This window comes from Orbicella franksi, chromosome 3, assembly GCF_964199315.1.
Source record: "Orbicella franksi chromosome 3, jaOrbFran1.1, whole genome shotgun sequence".
Lineage (NCBI taxonomy): Eukaryota > Metazoa > Cnidaria > Anthozoa > Scleractinia > Merulinidae > Orbicella > Orbicella franksi.
In genome coordinates, this window is record NC_138147.1 from 32,601,426 (window position 1) to 32,615,708 (window position 14,283).

Below are 14,283 nucleotides of genomic sequence, written 5' to 3' on the forward strand. Positions count from 1 at the left end.
ATTCAGATTAAATTTCGTTTGGAGAAAGTGCTGTAGTCTTCAATAAGTCCATTAAGTACAGCAAGAAGGTATTTGAAAGAAGACACTTGATCGATGAAAATACTAAGAACCAATTGCTGGATTACTTGGTTATTCGTCAAGTTTCCCAAACAGATATCTATAATTATTGCTTTTTAAACATTGGAGCAGAGAGAAGCACGATGACAGTTTATGTCTTATATGACAGACCCTGGCCAGGGCTTCAACCCGGGCAAGGTTCAAGCTAACCCGCGATAAGCGAGAATTTTACTTTCAGTTTTGTAACTTTTCCGCCCAGGTTTTTCAGTGAGGTCTTCTGTTTATATTATTTGTCCTTCAGTTTTGAGTTTGAATGTTAGACCTCAGCGAAAGAGGGACTACTCGTGGTCTAGCATAGAAGTAACCTGAATTTAACTTTTGCATCTGGCTTTAGCTACAAAAGTGCAAAAGATTCCTTTAAGATTCCTTTTATTGAAGCATAAATGCATGATTTACAATCAGTATGTTGTCGACAGTCATACTACTGATGAAAAAAAATAAACCACAGACTGATTCTTGATTTTACAAAATAAGTCCAATATATTATAATCAAGCCAATGAATGAATGCACAAAAACAATCAAACAGAACAAATCACATATTATGCAACTTTTACATATCACTTGCTACAACAATCAAACACAAGTGTCTCTAAGGTAGTATCTTAACCCTTGAGTGGCTTGAAACTGCTTTTCACTTAGTAGCAAGGACTGCAAGCAAGCCTAACCCAACACTGGACAACAGGGTATGTGGCACAACTTTCTCAGAAGAGTCAGTGAGAGGGGTGTTTAAAATATTGTCTAATAATAAATAAATCTATCTCGGCTGACCATGTCTGTGTGTTGACTCCATTTCCAACATTACTAAGTTACTACTTTTTTTTCAGCTGGTGTAATTCACCAACAGTCATTTTCTTTTATAGCTATACCCCCCGCCAACGCTGCCAACATACACAGCAAGTATGAAAACATTCACCTTACTTTTTGATACCACACAGACAAAACAGGACAAACCACCCTCTCCTCAGACTGTATAAATTAATTCCTCCTGACTTCCTCTGTCCTTGCAGTTTGATTTTTTTAAGTTATAGGTCTGATTTGTTTCAACCTGCCATTCCTGAAAACACTTAGCACGGTCCACCAGTTCATGGCATTTAAGGTAATTACAGCATATGTACACAGCAAAGCAAACACACATGTACCAACTGATAGAGTACACAAATTGAACAAATCACTTAAAATACGCACAATACCTTACAAAATTTAAACTACTGGAGCTATTATACATTACAAATTAAGTATATATAATCAAACTCATCTACAAAATTTAGAAGTTACTTAACATAAATTGACACCGGAAATTCTAAAAAAGTCCTTTCCCAGAACTCAAAATATTATATAATTATTGTTAGCACAACACAGACAGAGATCATTCTAGCTACTAATCTAGGTGACATAAGACGGTCTTCATGGCTCAAGACAGCACTGTACATCCTGGATATTATTAAGTTTCTGCATAGAAAAAAGCTGCCACGTCTTGGTCAGACATAATAAACGCGCACTTTAGAGGTGCTGACCAGGAGGTCACCATCAAAGAACTTTGTTTCAATAACCACGTTGCCACTGAAAGAGAAAAAAATACTTCTCATTACCATCTCTGTATTCAGTGGAAATGAATATTATTATACAGTTTAAAAGAAAAGAAAGAAAAGGAAATCAATTTTTGAGCATGCCCTTTGAGCAAGCTGTAACTATGATGTACTGAGTACCAGTCCAAAAGTCATTCTCATTAGCTCCTCAAAATTTCACCTCTTAAAGTTGATCTGCAATTTGGAGATTCATTCATTCACTGAATGAAGGACAGAGTCTACAAACCCGACTGCAAATTCCACCAACCTCTGACCATCAAACACAACTTTCTTTCCACACTGACATGTTATGGACTTTTTTGGCAGGAAAAAATCTCCACTTTTTAAGAAATACATTTTTTGGCTTTGAGCTGTATTGGTAAACACCAATCCGCCATAGAAAAAATTGGTACATTTACCCATAACTCTTAGCGCACAGAAACTTAAACAACGCTCATAAAAACGTACAGGAACGTTGTGAAACCTTCAAACCCAGCATACACAATGTCGATAGCACATGGACAAATACTGCAAAATCATGGCTATCCTTGTACTTTACTGGCTGTATTAGGCTCACATGGTATTGTGGTAAAATGTACGGCCGCCATCTTTTTTCCTACGGAGGATTAAGCTTACTAGATTAGTTGGAGTTTACATTTGTGCCTTACCTGGCTTGTCAGGCAGGCAAGTATTTCTGGTTTCCATGGCAGGAAGTGATCAATAAGATTTCTACTGCCCAACCCTCTGCCCCCCCTTGATGGTGAAATCTACTAGTAACCATTAACACAACTGAATGGAGTGAGGCAAAGTAACAGCAAAGTGTCCTCCCACCATCACAACACAATAATTTCAGCCAAAGGACTGATACCAAAGACTTATAGACCACACTTACTTTAGAACATTTGCAGGCATCATCTGTGATTCAGGAGCAGCCTCTATGAGTGACTGCCATGTGTTCGTTGATGAAGGGATAACAAATCCAAAATCAAAATACCATTCTACCAACACAAGATAAAATACTAACAGTGAAATTACATCCTTAAAATACACTGACATCACAGCAAGGTGTTTCTCAAAGGATATCGTTAATACCATGGGTGACAAATTACTCCTTAATAAATTCTGGTGCGAAATTCCAGCATTAATTTATAATTTCACATGTGAAATTACAAAATTGCCATGGGGAAATTTCGCGAGAAATTTCCAGATGCAATAAACAAGTCAAAAACCTACCACTGTAAGCGTAATTTGTCATCTATATGATATTAAAAGGTAATCAAATGGTATACTTGTGAAATTGAGAAATAATTTCACTTGCTCTTTTTCAAAATTCTAATACACACTTATTAGTTGAATTACTAGCTGAATTATTTCCTAATTTCACTTGTCACCGTTTATCGGTTAACATGAATGTATTTAAGCAATTTTTCAACAGTACAGGTAGATCAAAATTATAACTTACCAATAAAGAATTTCCAGGTTAATAACAAAGTTATTGCCCAAGTAACAAACACTACCAGATGAATATTGTTAATAAAATAAGCAAATTTTACTTTCTTACCTTCTAAGCACTTCCCTTTGAACAGAACTTTTTGTTCAAGTCTGAATTTTGTCATTTCTTGTTCAGAAGAAAAGTTAAGTTCCCTAGATACAGCCTTGCATTTTAAGATCTTTTTTGGTACTCTTGCTGCAAACAAAACCAAAACACTAATTCCTTAATTTGAAAATCCCAAAATAAAGAGCAACACGTCACAAGTACATTCCAATTATTGGCACATCTCTTCTAATAGGGTCAGAATTTCCATCATTTGAAGCAGACTCTCATGATTACATACAGCCCTGTACAGTGGATTGCAAGCCTTGATGTTCAATGAGACTATTGGTTTTGCAAAACAATGTTACAAAATTGGCTTAAAAAACACTTGCGTCACTTTTTCATCCAAGCAGAAGTTAAACCAAAACCATGAATCACTCATATATGTTTTCCTGCGCTTATAGAGTGGTTTTCAATTGAGTGTCGTAAAACCAAAACCAAACCAATTACTTAAAAACTACCTCTACAACTTAGTCAAACTCAAACCATAGTAAAACCAAAGCCAAAACCAAAGTAATGGCCTGAAATTACTCTTGATACTCAATTGAAAATTGCTCTACCAGGTGTACATGAATTACTTCAAGTTTTGATTGGTTTGCTGTATTGCCTGTGTCCCTTGTGATTAGCTAGAGTGATTACTTTAGTTCTCACTTTACAACACTCAATTGAAAACTGCTCTTCAACATGACTTATAAATATCAAAAAACCTATCACCAAGCTAAAGACAGCCTAACACATTCAGAAGTAGGTTATGACATGCAAGAAGTAGATTCTATTTGCATCAAAATAGTGCTTAGCATTTGGTAAGATATTAGAAATAAAATAAAATGCCAAAAGAAGTTACGATGCTCATACCTTCATGTTCTTGGTCAGGAACCGACCTGGAAAAGAAATATCAAACATATATTAATCAATAACTGTTAGGAATCTAAATGAATTTAGGAACAAGTTTTTGCCAGTCACAACAGGGATAACAAGGCCTTGGTCTAAAAATATTTACAAGGAACCCAAAGGTTCCAAACTGTCATTGTGCTGGTTGCCCAGCATTTAAGCTTATACATGAGAAAAGTAAGTTTTTTCAGTTGCCCAAAGGCAAAAGCTAGTTACCTGTGGCACCCAGGCACAAAAAATTGAAGTTAATCAAAAGAATGAGGAAGTAGAAATGTTTGATCAGATTTCACTTACAAGTCATCACTGCCTTGCCACAACACCTTCCCAGAGTCAGCATCTCGCAGATTCATCCAATTTCTATATCATTATTAAGGAGTATAAAATCAAATAGACGCAACTCCTTTGCAGCAAAAAACTGAATGACTTGTGAAAATTTTACAAATATATACTTGTAATCTGACAATTTATTTTGTGTTAAACCTTGAAGTGCATCTTACATTAAACTTATTTACACGGAATCACACTGTCTGATTTGACAAATATTTATTCTTAGGTAAAAACAGCAATGTTATACATTTTTGGTCTCTTTTTTCAATCTAGATCTATCTTTGCTTTGACCTGAGAATATATTAGAGTGATCACAAGATCATAACTCAAAGTTAAGGAAGTATCAAATTAAGGAAGTAGTCACAAATCAGTCATGGTTAAATGGTTGCTTAACAGTTTTACCATGCAAACATATCACATAGCCTTCTTATTACGATGATCTTACTTCCGTGAATACATTACTAGAGGTACATTATTGAAATCTGACTCTGCCATGTCAACCATGACAGGGACGTCTGGCTTGATAAACACTTTGCAAGTTGATCATTCACTAAGTACCAGAGGTTTTCCTGGCAAATTTGTTTCTTTCAATGGTTACTTGCATGGTTTCCAACAATACAAGAATACCAACTGACAATTTTTTTTTCCACTTTCTAAAAGAAAGTCTCACAACTCTATGTTTTTTTCATACATTCAATTGAAACATGCTAAATTAAAAAGAACAACACTTCATGCTGTCAGGTAATGATATAATGCCTTCACAGTAACCAATCAGAGCTTGACATTTTCATGAACTGCCTTTATTAAAAATTTATTAAAAGGTTAACACCTCCCACTGGACAATGGTAAAAAAATACCTTCTATTAATCACTTGGAATAACAATGCTACTTCGCATAAATGTTCAATATTCCCAAATGGAAAAGATCTTTATCGATTTCTTTTTAACACTCAATCAAATGTTTAGTCTCTCTGTTAGAGGTTGATCATTTTAGAAAGAAAATTTAAATCAGAAATGTTATCAGTTGTAAAGTTAGACACAACAGTAGCATTTGGCCAGGGCAGTTGGCAAATGTCAAGAATGTTCAGAGTCACTTTAGGTTAAGATTTCACAGAGCACGAGTCAGATAAAACCGTATACCGCAAATAAACAGACACAGACATGATTAAATTTACCTGAAACGCTATGTCGAAAATACATCACGACAATTACTTATTCGCTTCACAATATAAATGATTAGAAAAATCACTTTGTGACACACGATCACAATTGTACAGCATCTACGCATCCGCTTTAATAGATATAAATCTTTAAAATCTAATCTTTGTCTATCTTTTACGCTACTGCAATAAACTACAATGAAGCGATGTTTGGAGGTCGTAAATTCGTGCTAGCTGGCATAACCAAAATCCGTTGACGTTTGATAAAGTGTTACATATCCCACCAAAAAACGGATCGAAGTACAAAACCAGAACGGTTTAAAAGTATCACTTTTCGAATACTGTATACATGTAACAGGAACAAAACAGTGTTTTAATATCAACAGATAAACAGCAAATCTGTTCAGTTCTAATTCAAGCTTACAGAAGATTCTGACTTCGGCCCACCCGCCAAAGAACTAAACGACCGATAGCCACGATTCGCTAATCCAAAAAGTTCTAGACTTTAAAATAAGTAAGCTAAATTAGTGATTCGTGTAGGTTACTAACTACTAAGTGAAGACAAGTTAAAATAGTCTGCAAAAGTAGCGTAAAATTCGAGGAAACTTGCAAACGAAGGATACAGTTTGAATCCCTTCAGGATTTCATCTTTCCTCGCGCCTTTCACGCTCATGCTGGGAAAATTCGCTATCCACCACCAAAGAATGGTCCAGTGAAGAGTTCTGCACAGAATCAAGAGCCAAATGCCACGTTAAAAGAAGAAAATCGCTAAGAACCTCTAGTAGAGGGAGAAACGGATGCAGCAAATAATCCCTGCACCAAGGAGCTCGGCTTGTAACGTTTCCATGAGAACTCTGGGTAATTCACGTCAAATGGGGAGTGACAAAACGGCCGGGAGGCCTGGAAACTGGGACATGTAGCAGCCGACGAACCAGAAGCGCGAGGGAGCCCGGATAGCTCCGCTCTCCCAATCCTTTTACTTTCGCGCTCGTCCGCTCGCTTTGCTCGCCGAATATTTTCCCGTCCTCGCCGGCAGCCCGTTCGCAGGCTACGATTGAATTAATTGATCGAGAGGGAAGTGACCACGTTAAGTGTACGGTGTTGTGTTACACTTTGGGCCGTCGAGAATTTGAGCGCTCTAAAAGGCATTGTATGGGGAGCTTAAGTTACTTTTTCTGAATATACTCACCTTGCCTGACGATGAAATAGGCCAAATGAACAACAGACACCAAGCAAGGTGAGTATGTTTTCTTCATTTTATTCAAAAAAAAAAAATATTATTTTATTTCGTGGGCGTTTTTATCTTTCGTTATACTTCGTTATCCTTCGTTATCGTTACGATGCCTTTTAGAGCGCCCAACTTCTCAACGGCCCAAAGTGTAACACAACACCACACACCTAAGGTGGTCACGTCCCACACGATACGCGTACGTAAATCATTGATTAATATTGATCTTTTTGGTTTATTTTGCTTGCTTTGCAAGAGTTCTAGAATAAGCTTGATGAAGCGACTAAGCCAGCGAGTTTCACATGAGAAAGTTACTGTCTGCAGAATCGTTAGTACCAAAGCGAAAAATTGAAGAGAATCAAAAGGTTGGCGACCATATTTTTCTCGCAAACAAGAGACCCATTTGTCACATTTGTAGAAGTTAACATGAATACTTCACAGATAGACCCAAAAACATGGAGAGGCATTTCATTTAGATGTGATATATTCTAGTTTACAAGTCGGTCACATTTGAGTGGAACCCGGGGAAGACTCCAATCTAAAAAGGTAGGGGGTGTTCGTCATACCTTTTAGGGGTTAGACACGCAGTTTTGATACCTCTTAGGATGGTTAGCCTCAAAAGCTCCACAGCAGGTACGTTTGCGGTACCTTTTAGATCGAGTGTTGAGCGGGAAATATGACAGTAGATGATGTGTTATGTAAGAATTGGTACTTCTTGTAACGGGAGAAAAAAAATTCAAGCCACACCCACAAAACAGGATCTTGGCACCTCTTAGGTGTTCTTTCAACATTTCCGACGAGCACCCCCTTTTTTATATGGAAGTCTCTCCCCTCTCCCCCCCCCCCCCCTTCCGCCGCTACCCCGGCGGAAGTGGAACATGTTGTGTTTAGCAGTTAAAGAGGCTGAAGCTAAAATCGAGCGTAAAAAAGTGCGGAGCGTGAATACAGACCCCTTTACCCCACCCACCCGCTCCCCCTGAGCAGGTGCTGAGTAGCAGCAAATTTCAAACCAGTTACCTGTAATAAGTGCTGGGGTCTTTTGAGGGAAATCAAGATGCATGGAAACCCAATGCGCAAAACAATCTGGCCCCAATTTTGCCGCAGTATGTCTCTTTGTTCGAGTACTGGTCAATACGTTTTCGGCAGAAAACAGCCATTACATAATTACAGTGCTTGTAAAACCGAGATCGTGTTGCTGGCTTGTTATGATTTTTTTGCGTGTGTTCACTATACTCCCGTGTTCTGTTTTCAATTAAACTTTTGAGTAGTCAAAAGTTCTTGTAAACTTGCACCTGTTTGGCAAATAAACAGCGAAAAAAGCGAAAAGGCTAGCGTTTTACGGTAAAAGACTTCAGGTTCTCGAACTGTTACAACATTTTGAATGAAATAGATAAGAAGGAAATTTAAAATTCGTCAGAGTGATCTTTAACAAACTTGTTTCTTTGATCTCTGAGGACTGAATGCTGTAACTTTAAGCCTGTTATTCACACAATGAGGAAACCTGACATTTTTTCTTATACCCTGTCATTTCAAAAAAAGTTTAATAATCAACGGCTTCTTTCTTGAAAACCCTTTGAAAACGTAGCGCCTTTTTCAAAGACAATTGAAACTTGCAGTCGAAACTACACGGGTGTAGCCTACCGAGTCGCAAAAAAGAAAAGAACCATGGATTTTCTTAGAAATAAAAATTAGTCTATAGATTTGATTTTTCATGTTTTCTCCGACAGAAGTGAATTTTGATCGTTGAACATTGACAGAAAGAGCAAAAACATTTAGCACAAGACTACCACGTGCTGTAAAAGATCGAAACAGTTTAACACAAGACTTAATATTTCAAGTTATGCACGTGCTAGTATATTGTTGAAGTGTGGCGCTCTTGTTCGCGACAGGAGCACGTGTTGGGAACGCGGATGAAAGTTTGAAAGGAAAAGCAAAAATCGATGTTTACATTCGTTATTAGTAAATGCACAACATCTTTTGCTTAGTGATCGAATCTATAATCTACAACGTTGTGCGCACGAAACAGTTTTGAGTTGAGGTAGCACTGTTGCTAGTGTAGGGGTAGAACAGTCAATCGAGCTGCGTGGACGAATTAAAATGAACGAATGAATATTGTGTGTCTAGGAACGGGTTTCTGGCGTGACCGGTGTTTTTGCGCGCAATTAGCATTTTCATTCATATAAGGCACTGTTAATTATTCGGAGCTGTCAGGGTCCAGGAAAACAAAGAGCTGACGTCAAAAACACGAGGCTCGTTGGAACAGATGTAGTGGAACTTAAACGCAGGCTTATAGAGGAGACCGCGAAGAGCAGTTTGAGAGCTGATCCCCTCAGACAACCACAGCAACTAGAAATTGTTATAATCAGCAGCAAATTTTCCCGATGAAGCTGGAAGGCGCGCGGAAAGACTCCTGAAAGCACTGACTGAAACATTAATTCATACACCAGTGAATATGAGAGCGCCAAACTCGATGTCGTTCTTGTCAAAGGCGTACAACTTTTTGAAAGGTAAAACGTCGCGAAACGACGAAAACTTTTACACCAAGACTCCTTTCCCGAGCGAAATCTACCCTGTTCTTTGCGAGCCGATCGACTGCAAAGGAATGGCGCGTAATTCGTGGAAAGGCAGACAAATTTTGGGAGAAATTAGCAGTCAGCCGATCACTGACCGTGAACGAATGAAGCAAAGAGCGCGCTTGGAGGGTTTTAGTCCGCGCGCGGTGTTGAAGAATTATTGGTCAAATAAAGAAGAGAAGAAGATTAACACTGAAGTACAACAACCTCAAAACAACAAGGTTTTCCACCAGGGTGGAGAAGACGAAGACGAGGAGGGAGTTTTTTCAATACAGGTTCGTTCCTATTTTACTTTCACTTCTAAGCCATGCCTTATTAAAGAACGCGGAAATTTTTGGCGCTCAATTCCTTCTTGGAAAATAAGCTCTATCAAGCCATAGCTATGTAGGCGCTTCAATTTGTTTTAAAATAGTCCTTTTAACGAGAGATTTCCCTTCAACTTGAGAGAGCTGATCCCGTCTGATCGCAGATTGATCGGTTTAAAATACCGCGCAATGTGTGCAGTTAGAGAACAAATATACAAAGCAAGTGATCGTAAATCAGTCAATTGTAACGCAACTTCAAGATCGTCTACTTGATTTTCATGTAAAGGATTTCGTCCTGGTCTCACCGCTCCCAAACGAAAACTGCACAGAAACTTCCGTCTGAAAGCGAAGAGGAGTATTTGTATATGATTACACCTAAGTGTCTTTGTTTCCGGGATCGAAACTTCCGCCAGTAAACAAGCTCAATTTTCTAACATCGAAAAACGCGCGGTACATGTTGTGCTCAGGTTATGAAACAAGCATACAACCTGTGGATCCCTTCAAGGCAGGAGTTGTTTTAATTAATAACTGTCATAACTTTACAAGTGGAGGTTTGGTAAATTTTAAAAAAAAGTTCGTTGGAAATGCTGAACGAAACATTGAGAGATAAAAGAATCATTAGGGAAAGTGGAAACAAGAATTTGAACAAAGTAATTTTACTTGAAAGTAGTAAAAGAGGTCTTTCACTTTTCAGTTTATGTCCGAAATGTGATTTATGCTATTTCACATCTCTGCGGCATCTTATTTTTCAGGGCTGTATCAATGTCAACGTGAACTTTTCAACCACCGATAACAAAGGTTCCCAAAAAAACCGTTTGTGTTTTCAATTGTTTCTTGGATTTTGTAACAACAAAAGAACAAATTTCCCCAGGGGTACAAACTTAATCACGATCAAGAAGACCAAATTAAAAGCCTCCTAATCAAGTACAGCACGAAAGCCTGGATAAGAAAAATTGCAGTGAAAGGAAAATTTTAAAGCTAGGCGTTTCGTTTACGTCTTTTTGAATTATGGCTAAACTTACTCGAGTCAAGATTCTACAATTTTAAGATTTAATTATGAGTTTGTATTTATGTTTTCACAATAATTTTATACAAAGTACACACCCAGTATTTTTTTTTTTGACAAACTGTCACTTACAGGCTTCACTGAATGAAAGATTTCATTGTACTTTGTATTCAAAAGTAAAATAACCCAATATTTTTTGCCTTGAACGATATCTTTCTAGTATTCCCTCCGTATCGTGGAAATAAATTGTTTATTATCTCACGCCACGCGACATGATGCCTTTTGTTCGCGTGCCGTGTTCGATTTGTAAGTGAAATCCATTAATTTTCCTAATCTCTTGATTACTAAGGACAAAACATCTGTTTCTTTCAATCACTTTCACTCCCGCTGGCACAATGACATGTTACTTCTCAAAGGTACGTAGAGCAAGTGAAGAAGTATTGTTGCACTTGCTACATAACGATATGACAAATCTGGGGTACTTTGGAATAAGTTCATTTTGAATCTCCTTGATTCTTTTAGATTTCAACTAAAATAATTAACGATTTTAATATTTTCAGTCTTTCAGAGTTTAAATTAACTAAAATAACGAAATGTACAAATACGGTTTCTCATGAATCGAATCAATACCATGTAATAGAAACTGATATATCCTTTCACGTAAACTTCAATCGTCTACTGATTCTCGTCGAAATCAATGTCCTGAAACTAGATCATCGAGTTCGCTATCTTAGTATAAATGTAGTACTCCACGGATAAATTGTTTTTTTCTTTTTCTTTTTCAAAGTGAGAGAATCTTTTCAGCACGGTGCTCAATTGTTCACGCCGGTCCGTTTCTACATAACACCTGTTTATCATTGGAGCACGTGTCGGATATTGGCATTATTATGCTAATGTATGTTCGTGTGGTACTAATTAATTCTGAAGTGCATCGACGCGTGAGGTAATGTAACGGCTCAGCGGGAAACGATTAACTGACTTCACGTGCTCAATTTGTGGCGGAGATTTTGCGCGTTATCTTGAATCGAAGGTAATCGGAGATAACATTATGAAAATAGCTTAGAATTTCGATAAAACGAACGCTGGAATCGTCTAGGGCGAACCAGTTTGGCAAACTGGTTTGACTTAAAACTAACCCTTCTCACTGGTTAGGGGTGTATCGCAGGTATACTGAAACCCTTACCCTTTACTAGACCACGATCAGCTTGATTTTGCAACCCTATTCTAGACTAGGCACCAAAAACCCCGACCCTATCCCAGACTGGCTATTTTCCTTACAGAAACTTTATCACTATCGTGGTCCAACATACGCCAACTACGCATATATAATTCAGGGTAAACTCTGTTCTGGACTAAATTATTTATTCACTGGCCACTTTTCCGGTACATTGTACCCTATCCTAGACCAAAACTGTCTGATTTCTGTACGCTATCCCAGACTAACCTGCCTGAAAACCACACTCTTCACAGCGGCACATACCCATAGAGCTAATATATGGGAGTGCCCGCACAGCCCCTTCCCGCCTGCCCGCCCCCCCCCTCTACCCCCCGTATTTGAAGGCCTTTTTGAAGTTTTGCATTGGTGTCGAGCCATGCAATTTTAAGAGTTTAGTTGTCCCGCGCACAAAGAATGATCTTTATCGATGATAACTACTGTAGTGAGAAAAAGGTAAACCTGTTTTTTTCTTCTATCATGCACAGTTGATCAAGCCACAGAATGGCTTCCTTGGTATTGTCTTGGTGGGAGGAGCCGACACACCATTGGAAAATCATTACGTCAACGACATCCTACCCAATTCCTCCGCGTCCAAATCCGGCCGCGTCAGAAATGGAGACGAACTTCTGGAGGCTAACGGCCAAGTTCTTGGCGGGAAAACACACGCTGAAGCCTTGGCCATCTTCAGATCCCTGCCAGCAGTCGTGACGTTGGTTGTAGCGAGGAAAAAAGATGCGAACCGCGCTATCTTGGAGCGTTTGAAACACGAGAAAAAAGACAAGAAGGTGAACAACAACATCGCGTCACCGAAGAAGAGAAGAAGCGTTATCGAGGAAGCAGCCAACTCGAGTATCATCCCCAGGACGCTCTCGTCCGTTATCGACGTCACTAAGCAGGCTTGCCCGTATGTCAAACCTGTTAAGCGAGTTTCGCGCGTCACTTCCTTCGTCGGGCCAACGGAGGATGAATTGACTGGTCGCGTGAGCATTGGGACAGAGAAAGGCAATCAGGAGAGCACAAGGGGGAATGAGGTGAATTTTATTGATAAAGTAGATAATTTGACAATTTTGTGAAAAGAAACTAAATAATTAGGTATTTAGGTATATGAGGTTTTCAGCACTAATTTTTAGGGGGGGAGGGTGGTTATAATTTGACAAGCCTATTTCATTTGGCTTCACTATACTGTGTCCAACTGAACTAGAACGAAACGGTTTTCCATGGCTGATACTCTACGAGTTCTAAATTTTAACTCGGTCGGAGACAGAGAAAGTAGTTATTACGTTATTAAACTAACATTCATGTTCTCTATATTTCCCTCCAGTTGCATACTCTGTCAACTAATCCTGAAACCAGTGACTACGCAGTATGTCAAGACGGTGCTATCCCCGAATGGAGCAAGACCTCAGATTCACTGTCACTTAAGAGCTTCGCGCGCTGTGAACCATTTCTCGACCTACCACAAATCCACGAGGATAAAGCAACTTTGCATTCCACCACGGTAGCTCTGAGGTGCTCGCGAAACCGGCAGAGTACCTTGAAAAGACAAAGCACCATCGAGCATTGTGATGTAAGGGCAACTTGGCCTGCTTTTACGACCAGACAACGACTCCCTCTTCCCTGGGACTCGATCACGTCTCAGAGACCAGCGACCGTTGGCCGAAGTTCCTCGGCGCGCGTTCGGCGAAGCATCGTGTCCACTTCGGCATCCAACTCTTCACTGTATCAAACTTCGAGCTCAGCTCGGAAGTTTACGGGGAAGCATTATATTGAGAGGAAAACTATCACCGTTGAGTTACAACGCGAAAGCACAGCCAGTGATTGGGGATTTACCATCGGAGGGGGAGTTTTTTCTCCGTACGGAGACCTCCCGATATTCATTGCAGAAGTTCCAGCTACCGGGGGTGCACAGGAATTTTTGCAGAATGGAGATGAAATCGTTGATTTCAGCGGAGAAAGTTTGGTGGGCGCAACGTTTTTAGAGGCAGAGAAAATGTTACGAAGATGCGCGAGGAAAAAGGTGACAATTACCATCAAAAGAAAGTTCCTTCAACGAAGTCAAAACCCGCAGAGTAATCCATACGCCGAGATGTGGAACTCATTAAACACGACGAAAACGAGAGGGAAGCAAGGAAGGCGACCAAAATTATTGCACTGTTAAGAGAGTACAACGCTTTTTCAATTGTTGTTCTATTTTGACAAAGAAAGAAAAACTACTGAACTGGCATGCGACCGGTGAACAGCGCGGGAAAATTCGCGTGAGTCAAGGCATGCTTACTCTACCTGATTGGCTGAATATGAACT

At 39.1% G+C, this 14,283-nt stretch overlaps 2 protein-coding genes across 2 annotated transcripts; one reads left to right on the forward strand and one right to left on the reverse strand.

Moving 5' to 3' along the window:
• Window positions 1–469: 469 nt before the first annotated feature.
• On the reverse strand, window positions 470–6,963 carry LOC145482123 (retinal rod rhodopsin-sensitive cGMP 3',5'-cyclic phosphodiesterase subunit delta-like). The gene is made up of 6 exons (XM_081460726.1): window positions 6,278–6,963; window positions 4,463–4,525; window positions 4,133–4,158; window positions 3,245–3,370; window positions 2,576–2,681; window positions 470–1,678 (listed from the first exon to the last, which is right to left on the reverse strand). The coding sequence occupies exons 1-6, from the start codon at window positions 6,325–6,327 to the stop codon at window positions 1,597–1,599; spliced, it is 453 nt and encodes a 150-aa protein (XP_081316852.1). The 5' UTR covers window positions 6,328–6,963; the 3' UTR covers window positions 470–1,596.
• A 1,969-nt stretch (window positions 6,964–8,932) lies between these two features.
• LOC145482124 (PDZ domain-containing protein 2-like) lies at window positions 8,933–14,154 on the forward strand. The gene is made up of 3 exons (XM_081460727.1): window positions 8,933–9,730; window positions 12,468–13,013; window positions 13,304–14,154. The coding sequence occupies exons 1-3, from the start codon at window positions 9,335–9,337 to the stop codon at window positions 14,138–14,140; spliced, it is 1,779 nt and encodes a 592-aa protein (XP_081316853.1). The 5' UTR covers window positions 8,933–9,334; the 3' UTR covers window positions 14,141–14,154.
• Window positions 14,155–14,283: the final 129 nt, after the last annotated feature.

Bases quoted from the DNA above. Each gene is read 5' to 3' on its own strand.
- LOC145482124 (XM_081460727.1), top strand. From the start codon at position 9,335: ATGAGAGCGCCAAACTCGATGTCGTTCTTGTCAAAGGCGTACAACTTT. The intron at 9,731-12,467 runs GTTCGTTCCTAT...TATCATGCACAG, and splicing joins AGGGAGTTTTTTCAATACAG to TTGATCAAGCCACAGAATGG. The intron at 13,014-13,303 runs GTGAATTTTATT...ATTTCCCTCCAG, and splicing joins AGAGCACAAGGGGGAATGAG to TTGCATACTCTGTCAACTAA.
- LOC145482123 (XM_081460726.1), bottom strand. From the start codon at position 6,327: ATGAGCGTGAAAGGCGCGAGGAAAGATGAAATCCTGAAGGGATTCAAA. The intron at 4,526-6,277 runs GTATCCTTCGTT...ATAATGATATAG, and splicing joins ATCCTGAAGGGATTCAAACT to AAATTGGATGAATCTGCGAG. The intron at 1,679-2,575 runs GTAAGTGTGGTC...TTTCTCTTTCAG, and splicing joins ATGCCTGCAAATGTTCTAAA to TGGCAACGTGGTTATTGAAA.